Source organism: Scomber japonicus, chromosome 4, assembly GCF_027409825.1.
Source record: "Scomber japonicus isolate fScoJap1 chromosome 4, fScoJap1.pri, whole genome shotgun sequence".
Classification (NCBI taxonomy): Eukaryota; Metazoa; Chordata; class Actinopteri; order Scombriformes; family Scombridae; genus Scomber; species Scomber japonicus.
In genome coordinates, this window is record NC_070581.1 from 18,084,513 (window position 1) to 18,112,502 (window position 27,990).

At 40.8% G+C, this 27,990-nt stretch overlaps 3 protein-coding genes across 4 annotated transcripts; all 3 read left to right on the forward strand.

The window, feature by feature from the left end:
- The first annotated feature begins 915 nt into the window (after positions 1 to 915).
- hoxc4a (homeobox C4a) lies at positions 916 to 11,604 on the forward strand. 2 transcript variants are annotated; one of them, XM_053317835.1, is made up of 4 exons: positions 922 to 1,357; positions 1,868 to 2,228; positions 10,979 to 11,126; positions 11,478 to 11,604. In XM_053317835.1, the coding sequence occupies exons 1-3, from the start codon at positions 922 to 924 to the stop codon at positions 10,980 to 10,982; spliced, it is 801 nt and encodes a 266-aa protein (XP_053173810.1). In that variant the 3' UTR covers positions 10,983 to 11,126; positions 11,478 to 11,604. The 2 variants fall into 2 exon arrangements, with proteins under 2 accessions (XP_053173811.1, XP_053173810.1); XM_053317836.1 differs by lacking the exons at positions 10,979 to 11,126; positions 11,478 to 11,604 and having other exon boundaries at positions 916 to 1,357; positions 1,868 to 2,235.
- On the forward strand, positions 11,296 to 13,436 carry LOC128356813 (homeobox protein HOX3-like). The gene is made up of 2 exons (XM_053316951.1): positions 11,296 to 11,650; positions 12,885 to 13,436. The coding sequence occupies exons 1-2, from the start codon at positions 11,296 to 11,298 to the stop codon at positions 13,433 to 13,435; spliced, it is 906 nt and encodes a 301-aa protein (XP_053172926.1). The 3' UTR covers position 13,436.
- Positions 13,437 to 23,277: 9,841 nt separating this feature from the next.
- On the forward strand, positions 23,278 to 27,631 carry hoxc1a (homeobox C1a). Its single transcript, XM_053317957.1, has 2 exons — positions 23,278 to 23,818; positions 27,282 to 27,631. The coding sequence occupies exons 1-2, from the start codon at positions 23,278 to 23,280 to the stop codon at positions 27,629 to 27,631; spliced, it is 891 nt and encodes a 296-aa protein (XP_053173932.1).
- Positions 27,632 to 27,990: the final 359 nt, after the last annotated feature.

The following is a 27,990-nucleotide window of genomic DNA, read 5'->3' on the forward strand; positions in this document are numbered from 1 at the left end:
GATTTTTGCTGCTTCTGTATTGCAGTCAGCTTCCCAAAGCCTGACAGCTTTAGGCTACTAGAATCAGTCGTATTTCTAATGTTTTCCATTGTAAGAAATAAATTAAAAGGTGCAGCAGAACTTTTTAAGGAACAAAGGGGATATCGTTTTAAAGTAGGCAAACATCTTATTTAGCTTGACTCTTCTTCTTCATATTTCTTTAACATTACAAATGATCATTATAGCCTATTTTCAAAAATCACAACATACCTGCAGAGCATCTCACAACCCCCCCCCCCCCCCCCCCCCCACCACACACACACACACACACACACACATATATAGATTCACAATACACCTTTTAAATATTAGTGCCGAAACACACATTGCAAAACTGCTGCAGCTCTAACTCTCAAGTGTATCAATGGACTGTAATCTGTTTGACAGGTGAAGTACTGTTGCCTTCATTAATTAGCAGACAGCCTTTATATGAGGCTTACAGGCTAACAAAATGATTGGTTTGCTATTGTTGTACCTTATTCTTGGTGAATCACCTATTGTCCCTTTGAATAATTGAGACCAGTGGATTTTGCCTGTTTTATTTTCTCCTTGGTCAGCAACTAGCTACTAGTTTTGTCCCCAAGATCAATTGCCTTGGTAACACAACCAGAGAGAGAGAGAGAGAGAGAGAGGGAGAGAGAGAGGGAGAGAGAGAGAGAGAGAAAGACAGAGAGAGTGAGAGAGAGAGATTTGTGCCCACAATGGCGACTGTAGGTATGCTAAATACCGCTGGTTCCTTATCCGGGAACTACCTCTTACTCTGCGATTGGGCCACTGGGTCACGTGGTAAAAGTAACTTTACAGGGCTGCTCGCAAGTAGGAGGGCTTTATGGAGCAGAAAAACGACAAAGCTAGAAAAATTATTTTCCACTCCAGAAATTAATGATCATGAGCTCGTATTTGATGGAGTCTAACTACATTGATCCGAAATTTCCTCCATGCGAGGAATATTCGCAAAATAACTACATCCCTGAACATAGTCCAGAATATTACAGCCGCGCAAGGGAGTCTGGCTACCAGCATCACCATCAGGAGTTATATCCTCCGCGGGCGAGCTACCAAGAGCGCCAGTATAACTGTGCAAGCATCCCTGAACCTGACACGCCAAGGGGACATGGAATACCCCATTCTGCGCACCTGCTGATAGGGAAGGGGCAACCTGCTTCATGTGAAACCCCACAGTTGTCCATGTCCCCCGCCACCCCACCGGCCGCAGCCTCCGCCTGCAACCAAGCTACCCCGGAGCATCCAAACAGCACAGCCTCCTCCAAGCAGCCCGTGGTGTACCCGTGGATGAAGAAAATTCACGTCAGCACTGGTAGGCAACTTGTGTGTTTATGTTCCCTGCACTCCTCATGCTCCCCTCTCCCTTTCCCTCCCTTTATCAGTCCCTCTGACTCCCATCTCGTTGCCAGCCCCTGCTCCGATAGCAGGGAAGCCTTTGAAATGGCACAATTGAGGCGGATTTACGACTCGGCATTGGTAATTACACCCACCATAAATTTTATAGCCGAGGTATACTCAGGGCAGCCGTATCACCATGTGGCTTCTGCTGTTATGTATTGCGCGATAGAGAGAGGGGGAGAAATGAATAAGAAAAAAAATTGAGCTTTGTAATCTTGCATTAATAATTTAGCTCATAGTTGGATGTGAGTGTCCTCTCATTACGCTGAGAAGTTCTTAACTTCCCATTTAAATTTCTCAAACAGCTAAACATTCATATCCAATAAATCTTTGTAGCCATATCTCAGTTGAGGCCATTCTTGTTTACCCCTCCTTTCCTCCCTTCTCTGTCTCCCTTTCTCTCCACTTCTCCCTTTTTTTCCAGTGAACCAGGGTTACAATGGGACGGAGCCCAAGCGGTCTAGGACAGCATACACCCGGCAGCAAGTCTTAGAATTGGAGAAGGAATTCCACTATAACCGGTATTTAACTCGGCGGAGGCGCATCGAGATTGCCCATACCCTGGTTCTCTCTGAGCGACAGATTAAAATCTGGTTTCAAAACCGCAGGATGAAATGGAAAAAGGATCACAGGCTCCCGAACACCAAAGTGAGATCCTCCTCTTCCTCCTCCTCCTCCGGGTCCAACACAAGCTCAGCAGCCGGCGCTGTTGCCGCTGCCTCGGCCACTAACACTGGTGCCTCCGACGAACTCACCGGAGCGCAACATGGAGAGGATATTACCAGGTTATAAACCACGAACCAAGATCGGGGGTAGAAAAAGAACTGGTTATTTATAGAACAATTATATATTTTGTTTTCGTAGCTATCTTGTGCGGTTTCCTTTAAGTCCAAAGTTATATAAAATGCATGTTATATAGCATGGATTACTGCGAATACCGATGAATTATTTTTACGTGACACAGGGTTTAATTTATTTGAAGCTCTATTAAAATGTTTTTTATTAAAAATGTTTTGAATGAAGGAGAAAAAAGTAGAAAAAAATATACATTTTATCAAAGTGTTATTGTGGGCCATTCTTTTGCCCTGCTGCCCAAGGTGAAATGCACAATCTATTTATTTCAAACAACACTGGAAGGAAATCAATATAATAATACTTATTTTTGGTATAAAAAGCTGGAACACACCATTGATCTTGAACTTGTACGTTTAGGATAATAATGTGTGAATTACCTCGTGCTATTTCAGAAAAAGGACTTTTGATTTACGATTTTAGTTTTGTGGTGTTGATGTTGTGTTTAGACCGTTAAAAAGCAGATTATTGTGTAATACAATAAACGGAGTTTAGTGTACTTGTAATCATATTGGTCAATAAAACAGTGAGTGTCTACTAGTTTTATATACGTTTGGTCGAACTTCATTTTTAGGCAAGATGAGGTTTGCTTTTGTTTTGGCTGTTTGGAGAGATGAACTTCAAAAGTGTATAGATGTGTGAATATTTGAACATTTCATGAGGGCAAACAAGAATCACTGTGTCTTCAAAGCTCATCATGCGTCTTTCATTTTAGCAATGTGTACATATCTTGATAAAAAAAAAAAAATCAGATAGTCCTGTGTGTGAATGTTGTGAGTGTTAAAGCCGCCCTCATAATGGACTGGACTTATTTCTAAACAAAAAAAAAAAGAAAAATCTGAAAAATGAATTTGTTTGCGCTGTGCATTGTGTGCAACCTCATCAGTCTGAAGGGCATTCAATTAATGCTAGAGACAAGCCACTAAGGCCCTCCTCTCCTCTCTCCTCTCCTCTCTCCTCTCCTCTTCTACTCTCCTCTTCTACTCTCCTCTCCTCTCCCCTCCACAACACACTGCACTGCCTCTGCCACTTTCTTCGCTCTGACTTGGAAAAAAAAACAAAGCTGCATGCGATTAATTTAGAGGACATTTGCAATGTGTTAGAGATTATAGATTGTTGTGAAAATATTCTTATTCATTTTGTAAACGAAGTAATTGCCCTGCTTTTTCTATAGTACACTGCGCCATGCGACTGAGTTTTCAAATGTAAAAAAAATAAACAAAAAAATAGCCAACAAAAAAAAAAAAGAAATAAAGTCGTGAATTGCAGATAGATTCATTATAATGCGTCATGTGCTTTTCGTTAAATCTCCCAGTGAGGATGGTGACCTTTGTTATCAGCAGCCTGGCCTTTAAAGGGGGGATGTTGATGTTTTCTTATGTGTTCATTCACTATTTGACTTTTTTTTTGTGGTTGTGTTCAACACTTTGCAACATTGACCTACTGTTTCCCCACCGGGCAGCTTTATCTTTAGAGTGTGCAGTAGCAGTAGCAGCAGCAGCTCGCGAGAATACAAAAACCTACAATTTCAAAAGACGGCGCTAAACTCGTCTCACTTGCAACGTCATCGCTCCTGCTTTTCATCTGGCAAGAGGAGCCACACACTGAAGGACTGTTTACCACTGTAGACCTGCTGGACTGCTGCAGCAAAATGATACCAAATATTACCTATACTTAAACTGCACATCTCAACTGAATTGTCTCCAGATCCAAGATGCATTTATTTTTTTTAAAGTCTTTTTTTGTTTTGTTTTGTTTTTTGTTTTCTGGACATATCTGTGCAGAAGTTGAAACATGACTTAAACCCAACGACTCGCAAGAATTTGATCGATTATTGAAATTGTGACATGAATAGGCCTTATAAAATGCCTTGCCTGGTGGGGGGCAAGAGAGCACAAAAGGAAGAGGTATTCTCCATCATCAATCTCTCACTACAGAGCTTTGTGTTATGTTTGTGTTATGTTCTGGATAACAGCTCAGTGCATGACAACAGCCAGTTTTGATCGCTCCAAATATTCTGTACCAGGTCATATCCTGTACCATTCTTCTGAAATGGGAGAGTTTAAGTGGACTTAAGTGTACCACTTAAACTGAACCAAAGCGGTTAAAATTTGCTTTTGGACGTGGCTTTATAAAGGCACTAGAATAGTATTGAGACGGCGCTGAAAAATGAATCCAGAAGCCTTTATGTTGTCGGACAGATTGGAGAAATTAATGTGCTCGCCACAGTCGCAGCATCCCTCCAGTCCCTTTCTCGGCCCTGTCGCCTCCATGTCGCGAGGTTGAAAAGGTACTTTATTGAAGTTTGGGGGCGAAGTGGGAGAAGGCCGAGTTCACCTCGAGGACACATTTTCTGTCCCATTAGGCTCATTTCAGTCTGGATGGCCGACCTCTCCAACCCTGTGACCTGACTCCCTCTCTATGCGTGTACCTTCTGTGTGCGCCCTCGCTGGTCCCTCCTTGGCCTCGCCTTTCTTTGTGGATTTTTCTGCGGTGTGCCTATAGAGAGGCCTGCGGCGGGGCATCACTGAATGTGCTGCTCCCTTTGTTTATCACAGTGACCCAGGACAGTGTTGAAGTCTTGCAGGACTTGCAAACATGGGTCTTCTTTAGAGCATGTTGATGTAATATCTTGTCCAAACTGAGCTGGCAAAGATTCGTGTCAACTTTCAGTTAACAAAGACAGTTACCGTTAAACACTAACATAAATTGTAATATTCGGACAGATTATGAAGCATTATTCTGATTCTCTGTGTTGATTTGATTTTCCAAGGTTGTCTAGGAAAACAAGAAATATTTTATATATAGGCCTATATTGTTCAGGCATTTCTGGGTTTTATATTAAATTAAATTCAGTTCAAAAGTTTATTAAGGACACAACTCTTTCAACTCTTAAAATTAAATGATTCTTAAAATTAGAGCCAAGGTATAAAAATGTCACATTTTCCAGGGACCAGTTGCATTCCTTATAGTCTCCAAATAAATAACAGACGGCTGTAAAAATAGTTGGTGGGGTCACATGACTTCTGCGGAAGAGAGCAACTGGCCTCAGGTCATGACTTCCATTCAAAAGGAAGCTGCCAGTTATACAGTAGGTGTTTCTGACAGTACTGGGACAGCTTGGACGCTGATTACTTTATGGACAGGAACCTCAAAGTTTGTAGTCAGAAAAGAGACTTCCCTAAAACTTTAATTTGCCACACACACAAATGACTCCTTATATGTGACACAATTTAACTCAGTGTATTGATGACAAATTGATTCTTGCTGCGAAATGCTCTAGAAATCATTAAGGTTGTGTTTATAATGAGAGCTACTACAGATGTTACAAGCCTTTAGATATTTATTTAATTAAATTGTAAATCTTCTATATATTATTGCAAGCAAGCTTAAATTCATTATTTTGACCACTTTGCAGTAAGTTTGCTTTGGTTTGGTTTTGGAAATATATTTGACAGCATGTCTTCACAGCTGACACTGAAAGGCAAACAAATAATCTCAGTGTTATTTGTGGTTGATAACTCAGTTCCCTCCTCACATATCCGAGGCTACAGGTGCAGCAGCTCCAGTTACAGCTAACAATGACTGGATGTCCCTTTTTGTTTGAGCTGTTGTAACTGAGTGTTTATGTAAAGTAGAACACGAGTTATAACTAGCAGAGATTTCCTTGACTTGTTCACTTTGCTTTGTCAGGGATTTAACTAATATGCCCATATAAGGCCTTACTGGATTTATTATGGGAATAAAAAACATTGTTGAAACTATTGTTTAAAGAGTCCATACAGTTAACCAGTAATATATCAGGCGTGTCACGTGTTTTGTTATTTAACTCGTGTGCACAGATTTTTCACATCGGAAACTTTCCTTAATATTTACACTGATATTTATCATCATAATATTTAAGGATAAAAAAAAAGTGCAGGTCGTGTTCTTAACACGTTTACTTTCCTGTGCTCTTATAAACAGGCCAGTAGTTCATTAAATACATTAACTTCAAAGTCATATAGTATTACCTGTCAGAAGATCAAAATAAATGTTTAAAAAAAGCAACTTTGGTGACTAATGGCGTCATCCTTTATGAATGAGTGCCAATCCTTAAAGTTCAGAATAAACTGTCTTGATTTGAATGTTCAGGGAAGCCCTTTGCTTTCAGCTGTAGAGTCACTTTGAGAGGCGGCAGTTATTCTTAACCTCACCACCTTGCAGGAATATGTTGTATTTTATGTGTTTGAAGTTCAGTTGTTTAAATTCCTCAGCACTTACTCAGCTCCTAACTGGTTTCTTTTCTGACTTGCGACTGTTGAATCACACATGATCTTCAGCTCACATTGCACGGCTGCGGGCTCCCTGTGATTTATGAGCCCCTCAGGCGAGGGACTCTCTTGGAAGATATAAAAACTTTGCACAAACAGCCATCTGAATGTTTGAACAAGAGAAAACACAAAACAAAAAATCATCAGCTGTTCTGACGTTGACGTTAGTTTATTGCCTGTTTCTTTTTAGGGTTTTTTTTATTGCTTACCGGCTTAAACATTTTTTCCCTACTCGTCTCAGGTGAGTGTCTTCTTCAACCACTTCGGTTTGTAATGAAAGGTCGGAGCATTGTTATGGTGTAGTGTGTTTAAACGGCAGCCATGGCAGCTGCATAAAGGCTGAGAGTTGAAACAGGGGTCACGCTGCTATTTTCCAGAGACAGAGAGGCTCTCTCGCATTGACCAGGGGTGGGTGTGTCATAAATCCGTAAATCTCTCTCCCATCCGTTCACTCTAGGGAGCAGATGCACCATGTCTTTTCTTTGTGTGTGTGTGTGTGTGTGTGTGTGTGTGTGTGTGTGTTTGTGTGTGTGTGTGAGTGAGTGAGATAGAGAGAGGCGGAGTTTAATGAATTTACATAAAACTAGATTTTAAAACTCCATCAGACATGTTAAAATGATTAACTGTCAGAGCTGGCAAACATTTGGAGCAGCTTGGATCCACACCCTGATATCCCACTGCAGACTTCAACATCACATCACACAAGAAATGATGGCCTGGGTAAACTTGCCCGCAATACTTTATGTCATCATAACGCCTCGCTGAGAAATATTTCATCAGCCTATTTGCTGCATCGTTGAGGACCTTAGAAATTACAGTCATTTTCCTCCATTCAGTGTGTCACCAGGGGCCCAGACAGCCACTAGATTGAGTTATGATTATCTTATTCACTTTTCATTAGCAAAAGTGATCTGAATATGGAATCCCGAGACTATAGAGCCACCATTATGTATAGGTTAAGTGAAAATGCGCTTTTTATTTGATTTGTTCTCGGAAAATGATTCTCCGGTGTATTTGTGAGGCCACCAGTTGCTTTTTCATCGCAGTCATCTTGTACTTTTAGCACTCTGAGAGCACATTTTCACTCGTCGCAACATATTGTTCCACACAGATGCAGAACAGATTATTGAATATTTAAGTCACCGTGGAAATCAAAAGGGAAAAAAGGGAAAACGTTCCAGCGTTTAAACACTGGCGCTCTCTCTCAAACTGATTGACAGTCATTTTAATACAATTATAGCTACACATCTTGATATTAATATTTAATGGTGATGTTAAAGATTTTACAACAGTCATAAAAGCAGTAAAACGAAAAACAAACAAATGTGAGGCTTTAATATATATGGAGCAGTCAGCACCTGTAGTAAATCATGTAAATCAGTTTATAGAAAAGGATATAAAAACCATGTTTGTTTTATGCTGCATAATTATTTCATTTAATGCTATATATGTTATGCAAAGACATATTTCTTTTGATTAAAAATACACTTAAAGTGATCTCCAAATTGTATCCTTTGGGGTGGCATTTCATTGGCTCAGAGCTGCAGGATTTATGTTTGCACTCTGCACAGACAGGCCAGGATTTACAGTGAGCTGTGGGTAGAGCAGGCCCAAATTAATTCTCTATGTTAATGCACATGCTTATGCAAAAGTCAGGACTTGTTTGGGAAATTGACAATGTGTGTCTTTTCCTCACTTATGAAGTGCAGTCTGCAAACTCTAGTCCTTTCATTTCACTCTGCATTGTTTACAGCAACATAGAGCACCGGGCCCATAAATCTTCCCCTTGCTCTGCCAAGACAGCGCCATTTGTATGCACCGTTTTAACCGACAGCATCCTCTGCCCATTAAAGTCTTCTCCCCAGCTCTCTCTCTCAGTCTCCCCTTATCTGCCCAGCTCGTGTCCCCTGGAAATACATTAACTGATCCGTGCATTCGTTAAGCTTCAGTAAACCAGTGAAGTTTAACGAATATATAATTTGCAGAAAAAGGAAAAAAATATATGAGTTGTGTTTTTTTGTGTGGATCCCCCCCACACTGCGCGCATCTTGCAGATGTTTCCCTAGTCCCGTTTTTCTCTGTAAGTTATTGATATGAAAAATAAAAAGTTTATCGACGATTTCCTTGGTTGTTTGTGTCAGCAGGCGAGAGAGCGCAGAAGGTAAGGAGGAATTGGAAAAGGGTTGACACCCAGAGCGACCGGCGCGCTTTTATGTGAGAGAGAAAAATGATTTATTGCCGTTGAGGCGGTTCAAACAGAGTTCACGGAGAATTGTGGTGGAGGCGCGGAGGAGCTAAATTATGGTCTTGCTGAGCTAGTATATCATAGATTCTATCTCCAATTCAGAGAGTGTGTTCAAGGGTGTGAGGTAAGGAAAACAAAACGAATTTAATTACTTTCCCCCATTTCACCCAGTGCTGATGTATCCTGCCTATTCACCTGTTGTTGTTGATGATAGTAATACTACGATTATTATTATTGTTAATAATAATGATAAAAATAATAATAATTATTATTATTATTTCATTTTGGTCTAAACATACATTTATAATAATTTGCTCTGTTGGCATACATTCAACACTTAATTATCATTTTAATTTGCAAACCTGATCACAATCATCATTACATAGCTTTCATTTTCAAATTCAAATCAGGTCTTCATGTACTAATATTTTAGCATAAAGTTTAAAATTAAATATTAATTTAAAAAACAATAAAATCAAGACTTTCGTTTACTGTTGATTATAGTTACTAATAAGCCGTATTGTATGGGGTGATTGTAGCTGTCTTATGTGCTTGATTGGAACTGTTCAAAACTAAAATATTGTATTCATGAAATAAATTATGAATAGAAAATCCAAGGACCTGGAGGTTCAGGTGAAACCTCGGTGCTGGTGGTAGCAGGGGTGAAACGGAAAAGGGGGAAGGCTCCTCTTCCAAGCTCTGCAACCCTGAGTGCATAATCCATCACAGCTGAGAGACATCTAAAGAGGCTTCTCTCGGCTCAGCTTTGTTGTGAAACACCAGAAGGAACTTATATGTAAAGCCTAAGAACTGAGATTAATACTGGCGCAGAATATGTTGACATCATAGCCTGCTCTCTGGTTTTGAGAGATGCTTTTGGGTGCACTATTTAAATTTTGGCGATTGCTTCATTAATCTGCTTATTTATGCAATATGCATTCATGTGTGTATTGTGGCATTTTACACCCCCCCCCCCCCCTCCCCCCTCACACACACCCCCAGTTTGACCGAGTTAGGCCAAACTTGATGTTGCTTTTAGCACAATTAATTTCCACTCCAAAAATGTATTATGGGGCATTGAAAATGAATTTACAAAATTCATATTTTATTTAAATGTATTGCAGAATAATGAGCCATATTTCCAAGTTCCTGGTGTTTTGCTTTGCTCTACACTGTAAAACAGGCGCACATAGGGCTCCACTGAACCTCTATATTCTTTGTCCATGCAGCCGTGCAGCAAGCGGGAGGATTCCCATCAAAATGTCCATACTGTTTGACTGTTGCCTCCCAGAGCCACAGAGAGGGACACTTGATACTGTACAGTGATGCCTGATTAATGCAAATGCGTTGAATATCCTATAGGAAGAAAAAAAAAACCTCTAATGATTGCCTCCTTTGTCTTTGTGTGGCAATGACTGTCAAGCCTTTGTTTGACCACTCCCAGTGAATCCTATTAAGCCAAAGCTACACTTCCAGTCCGACAGTTATAAACATATGTTGTTATTTAAAGGAAAGCCCGCCGATTTATAATGGCCACTTGAATTAGCTGCAAACTGAGTTATCCAAAAATAATCGGATTGATTTCTTTTGCAGGCAAAAAGCAAATTTAGAGCAGCCTGACAATAGACAGAGCAGCTAATAACATGAAAATACGGTAATAAATAATAATTTGTATCATTAAATTTAATTGGATGAGAATATCCCGGAACACAATTTATTTTCTGGCATTTTACATCAAGAAAAGCTTCAGCAGAACTAATGAATTGTGGTCGATAACTCGTTATTATCCAATATGATGCTCCAGCTCATAGACGTAGCCTGTATAGGACGTAAAGCGTTGCATTCGATTTAAAAAAACAAAAAACCTACCACCAAAAGTTCAGGTTGTGCAGCTGCAAGCGGCGGCTCCATCTAATAATAGCGTCCTGTCAAAAGATTTACAACATTACAAGCAATCAGGTTCTATTGAAACATATTTCTCGGAAACACACACATGTAAAATCTCTGTCCACACTGCCATTCTTTCTCTCTCCATATAAAACCTCAATCTTTCTCTCTCACACTCATCATTCAGTTGTTGGCGTCTATTCATATTCCGTTATATCTCTGTTTTTTATTCCTATAGGTAAAGAAAAGCGGACTGCTGATAGGAAATTTGTCTGAAGAAATACCGCAGAAGCTTCTTCGGGAGCCCCAAGTTGCCAGCGGATTACTTTACAACTCCAGAGCTCGGTCATTGGAGGACAGCCACACGTGACCAAGGCACCCTTCTGGTAAATATTATTCAAATGTTCCACATGGTTACTCCAAGTGTGCTTCCCTGCATGCCTTTATACATTCAGGTTAATTGTGATCGGATATTAGATAGACAAAAGTCCTTTAGTCTTTACTACTGTTGAGGGATTCCTGGTTTTATTTGAGACAGTTTGATGAGCTGGGTCCATGGACCCCCAACAGTCTGCCCTCCCACTGCAGCTGCATGGCAACACTTTTGCTATGAGCTCTGGACAAGTGCCAAAACTAAGCGCGGGATACAATGAAGGAGGAGGAGGAGGAGGAGGTGGTGGAGGAGGCCAAGAAACAGAACTTAATCAGCAAAACATGACCTCCTCTGCTCATGTCAGTTCCAGGTTGAGCCCAGATGAACAGTTTCAGTGCCCACTGGAGCCTCTGGTTCACCTCCGTGCCAAGGGCAAGCTGGACATCAAGAGCAGGAGCTGCAGTCTACTCACCATCTGCCGTTCAGGAGTAATTTTTCCCTGGATGAATCCACGGACAACTGACTCAGAACAATCTGGTAATGTTGGTTCTTCTTTTGTCATAAACTAAATAACTTTAACTTTTTAAAGTTGTAACTGAGTATCCAAAATATTGTCGACTCAATCTTTTTTTAGGTGCTCTCATGGGTTAATCCATGAATCCAGTTTTGAATGAATGTTTAATTCAAACACTGATGTCTGACCTTAATGCTGTGTAGCACATAATTAATTGCTTTTTGTTGCATGAAGACACTGAATGCATGTGCTATAAAAATGCACCCCTACGTTGTTCATGCTTGATCATATCCAAAGTCCATCTGTCATGTATATTATTTATCCTGCATAGGCTAAAAGTACCCTCATCAGATGTACAGGCTCATTATCTTCTATTAGGTTGGATGGATGAGTGTGAATGTTGTAGCACAGTTAACCAACTGTCAGTGTCAGGCATGGGGCTGTTTGTTCTTCTAGCTCTTTACATCAAGTCATATTCAAAACAGAGAAACTGCATTATGAGCTGTATGAAAACAGCTCTGAAACAGCACTGTTGCCACTAAGAATCTTTATATATGGATTTTTTAAACTTCATCAGAAAATATCTTCTTTTTTATCAATTTATTGTTTCATGAAATCCATCATTCCTGCTCTAATAGATCTCTTGTAATGATTAATATTGCCCAGCGATACAAAACAAGCTACAATATAGTGAGGACGCTGCAGTCTCCCTCCAGTCTGGTGGAGTGTTGTTAAGATGTGTGGTTCTCTCTCTAAGGTCACTGTAGGCCTTATTAAGTGTCCATTAACCCCTGCTTGTTATATTGTTATCAACAGGGCCCTGGTTTCCCTCATATACATGTCAAATGGAATCTCTAATGTGGTTATTTTCAGTGGTGGTCCCAAGGTACCTTTTAAGTGACTGAGATGGGGATTTGACAGGTCTGCTTCCGTGTGTAGCTGTGATTAATGTGGCCTGTCAGGCAGCCGTAGTGGCGTCAGATGTTTCCCCCAGACTGTTTCTTCGGGAGGTAACTTTCCCCTGAACACATGACACAGTAGACAGCCAGTCTTGTATAGTGTTTCAAGCATGACTGAATACACAGGAAGAGCTGAGGGCTCTACTTTGTCTCAGGTTGATTGGCTGAGGATTAACATGGGCTTTACTGGCACTTGAAGTGCTCCATTTGGAGGTTGTACATTTCACAAAAGACTTGTTAGATATGTGACACTTGCTTTTAGTGCCTTTTCATCTTTATGTGCTTCTTCCTGCATCAGTCAGCGGTGATGTGCGGGCCGGTCTCCCAGGCAGAGGTGGAGGCAGGCGTGGTGTCAGAAGAGAGAGAACAGCCTTCACCAACAGCCAGCTGCTGGAGCTGGAGAAGGAGTTCCACTTTAGCCCTTACCTGTGCCGCCCTCGGAGGCTGGAGATGGCAGCAGGGCTGCAGCTCACCGATCGCCAGGTCAAGATCTGGTTTCAAAACCGCAGGATGAAGTACAAGAAAGAGCACAAGCATGAAAAGGTGGTGAGTCCATCCCGGTGGTCTCCTTGCAACCCCTCCTCCAGCTCAAGCTCATGTGTAGACCACCAGAGGCTCCCAAGTGCTTTTGTTGTCAGAACCTCCTCCACTGATGTGCACTTCATGGACTATGCTCCTAGGTCTTCCTCTCCTTTTGGTTCTTATTGCGAGGCCAGCAATAGTCAGTGTATTCACCCTGCAGACCTGCCCCATCTGAACTGCATACTTCCATCTGTTGCAAATGGTCCACCACCCTCCTGTATGGGCACAGACAGTCATCACCATGCTGGCTTTTCAAACTGGCCCTAGAGTCCCATAATGGTTATCCCTCCTTTGCTCATCAAAATCTCAGTGATACGTCTGCTTTCACTTACTTATGAAAGACTGGATGTCTGATTAGTATCCCCGGGTTGAAATCCCCTCAGCACACTCTTTCACCATTCATGAAACATTTTAATTAAACTATACGAACATATCTCAATTAAAGGAGAGCTACAGTGATATCACTTGTGGTGACTGGAGACTGTAGGCCTTCAAACATGCTGCTGCACACAGCATGTACAGAACATTTGAGCATTAATAATTACATGTTTTTTCACTGTAACTCTGTGGCTGTTACATTTGTACTGTTGTTGCATGTTTTATGCATGTGGGAATCAAACTATGAGTGAGTTTTCTATTTCCCTTGGTTGTCATATAAAAGCTAAGTGGTTGTCATATTTTGTAAGTGTCACATTAGGCCTCTTTTTCATTACGTACTGTAAATAGCAGGTCATTTGTGTAAAACGTTTTAATGTGAAATGGGCAGAATAATGTTCATATTGAATGATGTTATATATTTTTTAAAGCCATTAAAAGGATACAGCGAGTCTTTGATACTGTTCTTGATTAATTGAGATGTCATATACTGTACATGCTTAATAAATGTATTTGGGAAAACTGTAGCTCTTGTGCAATGTTTACCCTATTCATCGCTGATTAGAACTACACTTTTTGTCTCCAGCAGTATTTCATGATTAAGGATTCCTGGATTAGATCCCAAGTGGAAAAAACGAGAGAGGTTCTGTAATCAAATTAAGGCACGGTTTAAAATTCATAGAAAACTCTACAGTATTGTGCATTCAAGTTGCACAATCTTGCCACATAAACCTCTCCCTTGCTTCTGCCTCTGAGTTCCCCACCATTAATCACAGAGACAAGGCAGTCTTTCCAGCACTCCAACCACAAGCTCTGAACCCACTGGGCACCATGACAAGATCTCTTGCCTCCTCCTTCCCAACCCTTTCCTTTTCAATAGTCAAATTGTAGTGTTGCAAGTCAGGGCTGGCCTCCTTCTCAGGGGGCATGTTAGTTGTGTAGCTTGGAAGCCCTTCCAGCGAGGTTCAATCACTAATGACAACATATTATTCTAAGGAACAATGAGGATACTTTGTTTAATTCTTATTTACTAGCGGGCAATTACTCTTGCTTCTACTCTGCTTTCATAACTATGTCTTGCTATTTTTTTTATTTCAAAAATTTCAACCTTCACAGAGCTAAATTACGCATGCAGGGAATTATGCATTTATTTGACAGAAGTGGGTCACATTTTCTCTTGGGTCTAAGTTTTACATGTCAAGAGAGACAGCAGCTTTCACAGCCATGATGAAGGAGCGAACCTCTCTTTTACACTTGATAATGTGAGCCCGAGCATCAATATTCTAATAAACAAAACTGCACACAGTTTTTGGACATGCTGACATTTTTATATCAGTGGCCTTACTATAAATGAGCTGTCACAGAGGCCCACTGACAGCTATGAGACGAGGAAGGTAATGAGGAAGTTGATCCCCTAGCGGTCCTGAATAGAATGACTTCCTGCTTCTAATTCATTACCTAATCAGTCCCTGGATCAGCTGTCATTTGGTAAATATTTGACATCATTTGCAGCAGGTCTCAGAAGGTGTCAGGGGACCCATATAGATGCTATAACTGGAAATTCTGAATAAAATAAAGTAGGGTCTACACCACATCTGTATCAAAGAGGTGGTGACACAGCCTTGGGATGAGAGTGTGTTGTGTGACAGCTGGGTAATTTAAGGGAAAAGTAATAAAGGGCAAGAGAGAGAAAGAGACTGAGCAAGGAGAAGTTCTCCCCTGCAAATATGTTCACTTACAAAGAGACAGAAAGAGGGGGGATTGTGAGGAAGAAGCAGACAGTGTTGGATTCCTAAGATTCTTGCATATGCCGGGTGATTTATGGTGTTAATGGTGCCGAGGCTCAATAGGACTTTACCTCTAGTTCCTCAAAACATTCTCCTTCCAGACACTAAAAGCCAGGAGGATCCACACACTGGAGTGCAGTAATTCTGTGGATGGGGTCAAGGGGGATCCCCCCGGGGTCAAGGAAAGCCCCCCCACCAAGGGCCCCACTGCAAGGGAGAATAGTCTACTTCCATTTCAGCATTAAGTTGAACAGTTGTTCTGACATTGGGTTGCTCCCAACTAAAGTCATTACTTCCTTTTTACTCACTTGGCACCCCATTTAGTGACTTCTGTTTTGCAAATCCCAAAAATCCCTACATGTTTTTCTAAAATTCTGGGCTTTGATCAGACTGGAGCGATGCATTAAGTGGATCTTTGAAGTGATAAATGATGCCAGCCCTGGTGCCATGAAACCAGCTTTGGTTACGGTCCATCATTAATTTGAACATTTTTGCATTATGTCCTTTACAGTGACTGATGTTCCACTGTCCCATTTGCAGCTGTTGTGAAAATGATTTTGGGGTTAGTCTTAGAAAATTCTCTGTGCATCAAGACTTTCCTTAAGCCACCGTGAAGACAAAACTGCTGTGTGCTTAACAAAGGCGTGCTGTTCTAAGTATCTCACAAAGCATTTGCCCCTGCGTTCAACAAACGCACTGACTGAAGCTCGTCATATTACCGTCACAGTAGGCTGCTGATGTCGACCGGAGACTTATGTTATGAGGTGGTAACTCCACTCATTATATGGGGATCAATATCAGAGAAAATAAATGACAATGATGATAACAAATGTCTATGTGACAGACCCTACTGTTATTGCTGATTGGTTAGACTTTAACCGCCTCTAACCTTTAGAGGCTCCTAAACCATCAGAGGTTCAGAAAATCATCCGGGCCCCACACAGGACACATTTCTCTCTCCAGTTTTTGTTTGCTGTGGTTTGTTTTGATATCTTGTACATGCCATGTTCACCAGTGCCAATGACTTACTTATGTTTACAAACTGAGATTGCAGCACTTCAAAATCTCTCAATACTATGACCTCAGTTTACCATTATATTTATAATGATGATGTTTTCTGACAAACAAGTATCATCAGAGCACAACAAAGTGGTAATCCTCCTTTATAATGATGATTAAGAAATCATCCCCAGGTGTGTGGAAGAGATAATAACTTGCAATGAACTATTACAGCATATACAAGAGATATCTTTCATCATGACAAATCTGAACTTCTGAAACCACAACAAAGCAGCTTACTGGACGCTTTCTGTTTACAACATGTAAACCTGTTTAAGGCATTACCTATGCATCTATGAGCTCAAATCATAATCTAATATCTTCCTGATGAAGCCCCAACACACACCAAAGAAAGATGAGGAAAACAACTTTGAGAGCATGTATTTCAACAGCCTGAATGGATGCTACACAACAATGTTCTTGTTGAGTTGTTTTTTTCTTCATCTGTGTTTTGTCATTTTTGTGTCTCTGTGATTTCAACTCGTCAGTCCTGACCTGTTTGTTGTATTTTTCATTATAAAAATCACTTTGACATTTAGTATCTGTGAAAGGGGCTGTACAAATAAACTTTACTTACTTACTTAAGGTTATATTTTATTTTCTCATGAAACAATATAAATACTTGCAAAATTATATCAAATGCAAAAAACTGATTTGATAATGTTTTGTGTAGAAAACATGTCAATGAAAAACATGTACGAAGACGAGAAAACACAATCAAGCTGTTGTTAACATGAGACCAAATGAAAGCACTTCATGTCCTCCCACAGAGGTCCTGACCTGAAGTTCATGAAAACAGCTGAGACTGCTGTGGATATACATATGCTGCACCACACACAGTTGTGTAATATTAAAGGTTATGATGAGTTTTGGGCCAATTGTCAATTCTCTTTTTAAAGGACATAATGAGGATATAATGATTTGTATAATAAAAAACATACCGGTAAATACTGGCTCAACAGTGACTGCTCTTTGCAGCACTTTAGTCCATTGTTGAGCAAAATCTTGAACTTTTATGCTCGGCCTTTAGGAGGATTTGTTCTTTTTATGACCTATTAACCTTCTCAGCCTTTTCCCCCGCAGTAGTAACTGCTGCCCAGCAGTCTCTCCAGGTGCTTGTTGCTCAAGATGATTGTTAAGTATCAATTTCCTGTGTCACCTTTATGGGTTTTATTTATTTGTCTGTTCCTTCATGTGGAACGGAGCCCGGGCATCACTCAGGTAGATGGATTATAACTCAACTGCTACGACTCATCAATCTGGGAAATTTGACTTCCTGAATCTCATACAACTGTTACTGTCATATTACGGTGCGGCATTATCAAGATCAATGACATTTTAAATGCTTCCCAGTTAAGGATGATCTGTGACAATAAAAAGGTAAGTTGGTGATGAAACTGTCTCAGCTGTGGTGAGCAGTGCTGTGCACAGTGAGTGAGTCACTGACTGGAGCTCACTTTTTCCTCTGAGGAGTGCCGGTTAAATGAATGAACTTGTAATCACAGCAGTCACCCTGCTAAATGTCACATGTTGACCAGTATCGAATATACAACACCCAATGGCTTCATCACACAGATAACTCACTGTAACCCATGTGCACTATATTTTGGTTGCTTCTTGCATAAAAAGGCTTTGTGGAAAAAATGTCACAGACAAGAAAGGACATAAAGACATGATGACATCTGCAGGATGAAAAATATCCAGTGTATATAAATGTCAAACTCTGGCTCTATATTGTTCATATCAAAATACCTAACAATGTTTTATCTGATCCTTCATGATTTCTACTTTTATCAGAATTGCTCCTGTACATGAATTTAGAACTGATATCACTTGTGTTTGGGGTCTCAGAGACTCAACTGTAAACTACAATGAATTTCCATATGCTCTCTATTTGTGATTGGTGTTGACTGCACTTTTTTAGTGGAGCTGCAGTGATTAGTTGATTAATCGACTAGGCAACGATAGAAAATTAATTGCAACTATGTTGGTAATCACATCATTGTTTATGCAATTTATCAAACCAAAAGGCCAATATTATCTGATCTGGTTTCAGTTTCTAAGATGTGAAGACTTTGTCATATGTGACAGGAAAATTCAAATCTTTATGATTTGGACTGATAGTAAGACAAAACAAGAAAATTGTGAATGCCATATTTTTATTTTCATTTTTTATTACAATTTAACATTTTATGGACTACATGATGATTGATAAAAAAAATCAGCAGCTTAATCAATAATGAAAATAATTGTTGCAGTCAAGCAGTTTGCAGTTTGTTCATAAGTCACACAGAGAGTGAGACCTCTCTGAGTTATAAATGACCCCAAATTTAAGACAAATCAATATGTAAATACAATGAATACAGTACATACTGTAATGTACTATACATTGTTTACAGGAATTCAAAGAGAAAGAGAAAGAAACCAAAAGAATATAATCTATTCATAGTCTATATAACATAGAAAACAAGGAAAATGTCCTTTTCTGGTGTAACTGGCCATTTCTATATTTTGTCATGTTCATCAAATGTAAAAGCTCAGTTCTGGCAATTGGGTTTAAACATTTAGAGGCAAATCCAAAGAAAATCAAAATTTTTGAAATGGCTGGTTTTGCAAATATTATTATTTAATATCAAAGAATGAGAAAGTAAAGCCACTCTTAACAAAACAGAGGAGTTAAAACTGTAATATGTGACACAACATTGACCTTTTTTCTTTTATTATCTACAAGCCTTGCTGATCCTCATTTGATAAACGAAAGATTTCTGAAACAGTAATATAAATACAGTTTCACTCTGTTTGTATTTTCTGGGGGGGGGGGGGGGGGGGCAGTCATTAAACTCATGCAGTGTAGCCAAACATTACTCAAACACATAGAAATTTATTTCATATTCTAGGGAAGATCCCAAAGTTTCCATAGATAGCAAATAAATCAAGAGTTGAATTTTGGGGGAATCTGTATAAAATGATGCACGAGACATCAAGAATATTTCCAATTGATGGAGCAGATGTTTAAGGGATGTTTAAGCAAGACAGAAAAAAAGACTCCTTCTCTTTCCCTGCAGCAAAAACAATGCTGTGTGAGTGAGAATATTACAGAATGTGCTGCAATGATGAACATTTCCTCCTGTTTCATGTTTAACCCTGCTCATTTCCCACAGTAAGAACTCCGGAAACACACAAGTGTGCACAGCAGCTTGGGGGGAAGATGACTGATGGCTTGTTGTCATGATGTTTGGGATTCTGCCGAATCTAAGCCTCTTGGCTCACTGAAGCTGTGAAGCGCTGCAGTACATACTACGGGCTATTGTTGAAAAGTCCTGGTATTAGCAAGGTATTGCTTCATTGTCACATTGTTGAGCCTGTGTAGAATGCATTTATCTGTAATGCCCATCATTTACACAGTAGTTGCATTGGATTTATGATTATGGTTCATCTACTGTGACAGATTTCATACAATTCAACAATGAAGCAATGGTAATTATTTGAATTTCAAAGTGTGTGTGGATGGGTTTTTTTGTTTGTTTGTTTGTGTTCAAGTGGTAGTCCTTGGATTGTGTGTGGGCTGGATATACACTACGCTAAACCTTCCTTCTGACTTCACTATTTTTCAAAAATGTCAATATTTGAAAAACACTGACATGCTCCATCAATCACATGGATAGCCATCTTTCAGGCGGTCAATGCACCACACTTGAATATCTGTGTCTGGTTGTGCCTCAGCCTTGCTCAGACCATTTCTCTCTATTTATGCCATTTTCTCTTTCTTATTTTTCATTGTCTCTCTACAGCTGTATTGTGATGTCTCATTGATGAGCCTGTACTCCATAAACATGCATAGATGGCTGTCATCTTCCCCTCCTGGAACTGCATTAACAGCAGTGACCTCTCTGGCTGGTGGTGACAGTCGTCTGTCAGCGCTGGTTAATTCTTAGTCTTGTGAGGGTCAAGAGCTGACATATAATGAGGCTTGACAACATTGGAGGGCCAAACGAGGGTCTGGTGTCAACAGCGGCCGTAGCATCATGTCAGCAGCAGCGGCTGCAGCAGGATGAGGGTTCAATTCAAACCACAAAGGTAATCCAAGCACGGATGCGACTGATCCCAGGGCCTCGACTGCCTATTGACACACATCAGAGCATGGATGCAAAACAAATTAGCATCAGTCAATATTCCGTCCCTCCTCCTTTCTCCCTACACAGCCACCCAAGTGCTGCTATGTTTACCTCACCTCCAAGTCAAAACAATAGAGACAGTGGTGAACATGATGGAGAATGCCTGCACACAGTTTTGGGGGGCTGGGGACAATGTAAATGTGATGCAGAGTTGGGTTTGAGGGAAATCAAATTCAGAATTGTATTTGTGGGATCCATTTAATTTTCTCTTTCTTTTTTCTGCAGACATCTCATGTAAAAACCATGGTTTAGGGGATGCAAGCTGTCTGGAAGAACTTGTGTTTTGTGCTAAATGTGCTAATATAACTTCTGTTGCATAAAGGTGCCAGGCAGTGACGTGGAACAACACTTCAAATATGCTAATCAAACATATGGCACGTCTAGGAACAAACACAGGATTGCTGTTCTTGTCCTACAAGATAAAAAGGTTACTTGGTTTTAAATGTAATTTGAATGCGTCCATGGGGCTGTAATTGGCTTGAGCTTCTGCATTTTTTTATTCGTTTGCATACGGGAAAGCAGAGATTGCTCACACCTGTTTTTTTCTCTTCCTCATCCGCCCCCCACCACCCAACACCTCCCCATCCCCCCACCCCCACCCCTCTGCTGAAAGCCATTACAGAAATACAATTTCTAATACCTCCGCACAGGTCTTCGATCGACTGCAAACAAATTTATATTCAGGCGGTAAACAGAAAGCTGCAGAGATTTATTTATTGAGTGTGGAGGAGAGAAACAAGCTAGCGCGTGAACCCTGAGTAACCTCCGAGCTGACATGAAGATGGATCAGTGCACCATGCAAATGCATGGAGAGAAGGGATATATTGCACTCAGTCATTCAGCACATCGCTGCCTGTAGAATCCCATTAACTCCCACAGCTGGGATCATATTTCTGTGCTGTAAGAATGCAGTTAGAAGTTGTTCATTACGGTGGATTATTTTGTAATTACTGCAGGTCTAAAAGACATAGGGAATATCATTAAAATCAAACGACAAGAAATGTTAGGAAAGGTTGTTTCGTTCTGTTATCTGAGTCTGAAATATAATAATTATAATAACAACAATAATAATAATAACAATAATAATAATAATAATAATAATTATTATTATTATTATCATCATCATTATTATTATTATCATCATTATTATTATCATTATTATAATGATGACGATGATGTCTGCGTGGTATCGCTTTTAATAAATATATTGAATGTATCAATTATTGGATGAATTAATAAATATGTATTAATTGATCTAAGCATAGAGGAAAAAATAAGGAACAATACATTCAATTACATTTAAAATGCTAAATAATTAAATTAAAATCTCTGATAATTTTTTATCAACTATGCTGATGATATGGAAAAGCTGAGCTTAAAGAGCTTCAAATAAAGCTGACACATTTTTAAGATGATTTTGTATTTCATTTCTTAGAAATATAAGAAACTGAGAGCAGTTTATATATTAGACATTTACATTGCAGAACGGGATATGATCAGCTTTATTAATTCCTGTTATTTTACATGTATGCCAGCAGGCTGAGCGTCTCGCAGTAATGTGTGGATCTGAAAAGTAGGTCACCAGACACAACAAAACTCTCGCAGCACTGTGCAGCTTCTTGACATTTTCATTTCTGTTATACTGGAGGTGAAAATACTGGGCTGCTGGCTGCATTTCCTGCAGATCTACGGCTGCACCGAAACACAGGCCAGTTGGATTGTTTGCAGGCCCAGCAGTCCAGGACTTGTTATTTTCAGCCCATCTGTGCTTATTTGGACAATTCTGTCACTACTGCTTGTTTAAATAGTAGCATGTGGAGTTATTTGCACATGCAAAAGAAGAATCACACGATGATTCATACCTCATCAAACACAGAGATACTGTATGTTGGAAATCATGAAACACATCTTTTTTCAGGCTCTTTTTAGCTAGCTATCTTTTTTGGACGGAGGGGCCAGCTCATCCAGCTGAGGAGCTCGTTTAACCTGGATGCACATGTCCTCTCTGTCACTTACAACTTCTTGATCTCCGCTCAGAGTCGTTTTTTGTGTATTTGTTCGAGGCTAATTACAAATCTGCTGCCACTGAACTTCTATACCATCTGTCATGACCTCTGAACCCATTAAGTGTGCCTTTCACATGACCTAAGCCCTTTGCTAAAGAGGGCCTCGGGTTTTTCAAGAAGCCTTCACACAATTTGCATAATCCATTAGCTGCATCAATGTAGGCCTATATTATGTTAATTTCATTGTTGCCATGAAAAATAATCTGAATTTGACCGAAAGAAAACTTTCCCCTAAAGCTTAGAAATCTGTGTAGACTTTAAAGTGGATGCGGCAAAGACGTATGACGTCATAGCCTACCTGTCTGAGAAGGTGAGAGGCCCATGAAGGCCCCAGTAAACTCCCTTGCTGTTTTTTTAGGATGAATACTGCTATGGCCTGCTCCGGTCACCATCTTAATGTTGACCTGTGGTGAGCTTCACAACTTGCTTGCTCGGCTTAATCAGTGTTGTCCTCCCTGATGACAGAGATGTCCAGCTATTGGCCGAGACCAGGAGGGCACGTCATCTCCATCAATCAGGGACTGCTCTTTCTCCTCTGAGGCATGTCCCCACGGTCGTCCAGCCGCCTGACCATGCGTTACTGGATGCATGAGAGGCCGGGCATGAAGTGAGACCCCGTCCAATGATTATGCAGGGGAGAGGTGATAATGACTTCCTATCAAGAGTTAACGGCCGAAGGGGAGAGTAGCCCTCTGTTCACGGGCTGCTGCCGAGCAAAAGAGGTCATAAACCGAGACCTGGACGACAGGACTCATCCTGAACTCAGCAGTCGTGATGAGGAGGGGGAACTGAAGGTGGAAGTTGCCTCAGGATTTAATTCTCCGCATCCCCGATATTTAACTGTCTCCAACAGTTTGACTCTGTGCACCTCTTCGGACAGCCCTCCTCCTCCTCCTCCTCCTCCTCCACCACCACTGTGTGAGACTCTCGAGGGCTTCTCAACAGCGGCCTGCCCCCACTCGTCCCGTGTCCCCTGGCGGTGCAGGGCGCAGGGGCAGGGCTCTCCAGGACGCGGATACTGTGAGTCAAATAACAGCGAGGCGAGACACTCTAGTTTTGGGTCACTTGCAGAGCAAATTCAGATCTTTTCTCACGGTGGCGCCGAGATTCAGAGCTCGAACTCAGAAATGGATGAAAGGAGTAAAACTTTTGAGTGGATGAAAGTGAAGAGGAGTCAGCATCGGGCGGGTAAGTTTGAGCTCGAGATGAGCGATAGTCATTTTAGGACAAATTATAGACATGTGTATGATTAAATGTGGTCTTTAGATAACTTTCATTCATTGTTGGGAAAAGTTTGGTCTAAGTTTTCTCGACAAGCTGAGGAAAAAAGACAGAAAAATAGCTGACGTGTTTGTGCGTCACCGTGCACAGTTTCCTCCGTCACCAACAAACATGCAAGTTGTGAATTTATTTTCCTACTTTTTTAAATGCAGATGAAAACGTTTTAGAGGAAGCAAAGGCTGTTTCCTCGACGCCAGATTTGAATATGCACATGAGGATCCGGCTAGTATTTCCTTAGCGGTTCCATGTTAATGTCAGACTGTTATTTCACATTTTTTGCTCCACCTACTGTGTCCAGCAGGATTCAGACGACACAGAGGGAGGGTGGAGTACAGTAAAAGGCCTGCTTAGCCTTAGTGTATATTCAACCCCGAAAATGATCAATTATTTACCCTTGCCCTTACTAACCAGCAGTCTTTGAATAATGCATCAGACCACTGCCTGTCGAGACTCACAGGAAGTTGAGTAAAACTTACTCTTGTAAGCCGGAGAGCTCCCTGAGTATTGATTAGTTGTCTGTTTGTAATGAAAGCCCTTGTGTATTGATTTCAGTTTGCAGCACCTTTACATGTGTCCACCTTTTTAACATAATTGCTGTCACAGATCATCATTTCTCTGACTGATGAGTCCTGGGCAGAGAGCCCACAGAAGAATACATATCCCAGGCTTTAAAAAAATACCAATAGCCTACTAATGTGAAAAATGCCTATCAATCTTCAAATTTATGTGAGTTATAGTATCTTGTATAGATCCCTCATTTGATCAATAATTTCAGTTGACTGACTGACCACTGCACTTGGGCTGGGTTTCATAAATTTTACATGGAGGAAGATTTACAGCAATGGTGGTCCAGTCTTCTTTTTTTTCACAGCACAATCTCTGTCTGCTGTAAGTGAGCTGCTGACCCAAATGCTCAGTGACCAAAGCTGCAGGCTGGTCATAATCACTGAGTGTTTGTGATAAAAGGCCTGAGTGTTTCTGTAAGGGATGCAACAAACACAAAACTGATGCAAAAGTCAGATTAGTGAGTAACATGACGTAGCCAGCCCACACTAAAGGTGGAATGAACAGATTTGATTTGCTGGATGCAACAAAACTGCAATTGCTAGCTCTTTATTGCCTAGTTGCATGTTCAAAATTCACATTGGTGGATACAATTTGTGCACATTCAAACATCTTGTGAAACATCGTTTCTGATCTGTTCTATATAAGTGTGAGAGAGGGACAACACATTTGAATTGACATGGAGTCACAAATATTAAAATTTGACATGACACAACAAGCACAAACTGACAAAAAAAAACTTCAAAATTGTGATTAGTGGTTAATGATGTACATTCACACACCTGGATGAACATTCCTCTGATGAAGGAAGTATAAGCTGACACAAACACCTTTGATTTGTCATAACATTCAAAAAGCACATTATTCACTCATTGGATCCAAATCTGTGCACTTCAGAAAGCCATTTTGCTCGTAGCCACCCACACACACACACACACACACACACACACACACACACACACACACACACACACACACACACACACACACACACACACACACACAGACACAGACACACACACAGACATCTCTTCAGTACTGTTAGTGTCTTTGTAACCTCTTTCTGTATCTCTCTGAAGGGGATCATATGTAGGAGTAACTCATTAGTGCTACTGTGTAACTTGTAAAAGAGTCATTAGTGAAAGTAAGCTTTCCTCTGGAGCTTGTATTGGTTTTGGCACGAAACAGAGTCCCCGTATTCTTCCATGTTGAAAGGCCTCCGCAGACCTGCTGTAACCTGATCTCCTGGCTTAGTGTATATACTCCCAGTGCGTCATTCTTCAATTATGCTTTGACAGCACCTGAATTACTGTGGGCTGGATGCCCAGATGACTGAGGCAATGTGTATCGATCTATCCCTTTTCTTCTTCCCTCTCCTTGGCTTGGAAGGCCCTTCCATTGCCTTTGCTATGGCTGGCTATTTTTAAGCATGCAAGTCATTTCTCAAATATTTAGTTTGATTCTTTTATGCCTTCTGGTCGGCATCAATTCTATTATCTTTGGAGCCATTAATCAGAATGTGCATGTGATTTGCACTCCTGATAGCTGGAGTTCTTAATTACGTACAGTTCCTCTGTATTGGCTGTTCATGTGCGCTGCCCTCTAATTCTCAGGCTCAGTTACCTTGACATTAATTTTCTTAAAACACAGATGTCTACATTTATCCTATAACTGACCTTTCCATCTGCTATGCTTTTCCAAGTGGCTAGAGGACTGTTAACCTTCCTCTCCGTGAGTTGTGGTGTGAGACATTGCACTACAGCTGGCACTCTGACTTCATTGAACAACAGCAGCAGCAGCACATTTTCTCAGAGGCAAAGACACACTGACGACTGCCACAATGTCAGCAATGAAAAATCAAAGTATAGCTGCAGTTCCTGTCATTCATTGCACATAAGTAGCACAGATTATACTTTAATGTGTAACCCAGAAACCTCAGAGGAAAAAAGGAGACATTTGTCATTAACGTAGTGTTTGAAAGGATCTGTAAACTGTTAAACTGTCATTGACACAGAGAGGCCTAAAGGCAAATTATTAATGATTCTGATGAATATAGTTAATGGACTGTAAACGCTACAAAGTTGTTTTGAATAGCCAAACAGTCCTACTTTTTCTACATATCTGCAATGCACAGCAGCACGTTCTGTTTTTCCACAATTTAGTGAACTTGCAGGACACAACAACACCTCTGCTGTCCAGCCCAGCCGTGCAACAAATGTGAGGCTCTTCCGGAGTCTGAGTTGTCGACCCACGTCTCTGTCCGTTTTTTCAGACTGTGCTTGTGCTTGGGATCTGCATTGTGTTGCACAGATGTTTTACAGCACCAGAAGATTTTTGCAATGTGCCTATAGACAATTGCTAAATTTGATAGCTGGTTGAAATACATCTTTGTTACACAGACAGAAAAATGGCTCACAGGCTGAAAACTTTAAATCATGAAACTGACTCTGGACTCTGGAAATTATTTTATTGAAGGCTTAAATATTTGTTAAACTTATTTCTTTAGTATGAAACAAACCTTGAATGTGTATTCATTTATATTCATCATTAACACTCAACTCAACAGGCCATCACATAATAGATAGCTTACTATTTAATTTCTGTGGATTTTTACAGATTTGAAGATTAACTACATATGAATGACACTGATCAAACTTTATTATTTCAAAAATGTGCTCTGGAATAATTTTTCATCTTATTTCCTGGATATGGGCGTGGAAAATTTTAGTCAGAAGGGTTTTGTGCTTCTATTGTGATTAACCTCATTGATCTTGCTGACGACTGTTTTCATGTCCTCTGTTCCCAGCCAGGATGCACATGACCTGTGGGTTCAGTATTGTTGGCGCGGGCCTCGGTGCTGCGGAGGCTGGAAGCGGCAGCATCTGCGCGGATGTCCATCCCACAGTGAACGGGGCCCCGAGGACCAGCTTCAGCACCAAACAGCTGACCGAACTGGAGAAGGAGTTCCACTTCAACAAGTACTTGACGCGGGCCAGGCGGGTGGAGGTCGCCAGCGCCCTGCAGCTCAGCGAGACGCAGGTGAAAGTTTGGTTTCAGAACAGACGCATGAAGCAGAAGAAATTACAGAGGGACGGGCTGCTCTCAGACCCGGGGCCCGCGGCTGCTCACTCACACGCCAACACTTTGGACACCTGACCCTCTCGTGGACTGAAGAAAAACACCTGTCTGAACTCCTGAGCCGCTGGATCCGCATCACGTGTCAGCCAGCTATAGGGCGCCAGCCTGCAGATGTTTGTCCGTTTGCATCGGTTTCAATCAGGCTTCACCTTTATTTGCTTACCACGATGGATGCTTTTCGCGAGAAGCGCAATGGCAAGTTTCTTCACGCAAGAACGGGTCAGAACAATTTGTCATCCTCCCCGGCTTCAGACTGGCGCTCTGATTTGAATATTAAAATTCAACTCATCGCATTGCGCTCCTATCTACACAATGTAAACGAAGATACAAAATTATATTAATTGTGCATAGAAACTGTGGCAGACTATTTGTTTATT